Source organism: Buceros rhinoceros, unplaced genomic scaffold (assembly GCF_000710305.1).
Source record: "Buceros rhinoceros silvestris isolate BGI_N320 unplaced genomic scaffold, ASM71030v1 scaffold45068, whole genome shotgun sequence".
In the NCBI taxonomy this organism is placed as follows: Eukaryota; Metazoa; Chordata; class Aves; order Bucerotiformes; family Bucerotidae; genus Buceros; species Buceros rhinoceros.
In genome coordinates, this window is record NW_010428234.1 from 473 (window position 1) to 1,260 (window position 788).

Here is a 788-nt window from a genome sequence, read left to right on the forward strand (position 1 = left end):
CATCCGAGACCTTCACCTTCACCTGGTTCATGTACACGGGAGAGCTCGTTTCGCTGGATCCCTCGGGGGCCTTGGAGTTTATTGACGTGACGGAGGAGGACGACCCCGGGGAGTCTGTGATTAACTGAGCCCGCGTTAGTCTTTTTCCTGCTTTCTTTGGCGTCTGCTTCAAAATCCGTGATCTGGCTTCCACGTAGATCCTCCCGTAGAGGGCTATGAGCAGCAGAGTGGGAAAGTAGAAGGCTCCCACCGTGGAGTACACGGTGTAGAGGACATGGTCCGTGTTCACCACACAGTGAGAGACTTCCTCGGCCTTTGCCTGCCGCCAAAACAAAGGGGGCATGGAGATGCAGATAGAGAAAACCCACACCAGAGCGATCATGCCCGCTGCCCGCTTGGGAGTCCGTTTCGTGGAGTACTCGACAGCATCGGTGATCGCCCAGTAGCGGTCCAGGGCGATGACACAGAGGTGCAGGATGGACGCCGTGCAACAGGTGATGTCCGAAGAGAGCCAGATATCGCAGACTATCTGGCCCAGCGTCCACTTGCCGGTCACAGTGTACATGGTGCTGATGGGCATGACGAGGATAGAGACGAGGAGGTCAGTGACGGCCAGCGAGGCGATGAGATAGTTGGCCGGCGTGTGGAGTTTCCTCGTCTGGTAGACCGTGGCGATGACAAAGGCGTTGGAGAGCACCGTGGCCAGGGTGACGAGCGCCAGGACCACCGCGAGCACAATCTTCCCGGAGAGGGGGGTGGCATCTTGGTAGCTCCCTCCCTCGGCGCTG

At 58.8% G+C, this 788-nt stretch overlaps 1 protein-coding gene across 1 annotated transcript in view; it reads right to left on the reverse strand.

The window, feature by feature from the left end:
- Positions 1-784, reverse strand: part of HTR1B (5-hydroxytryptamine (serotonin) receptor 1B, G protein-coupled) — a gene marked incomplete at its 5' end in the record, with an annotated part of 1,189 nt that extends 405 nt beyond the window's left edge. Inside the window, one exon of the mRNA XM_010142189.1 lies at positions 11-784. Within this exon, the coding sequence (XP_010140491.1) occupies positions 11-784 (774 nt within the window). The remainder of the gene's footprint in view (positions 1-10) is intronic.
- Between the last annotated feature and the right edge of the window lie 4 nt (positions 785-788).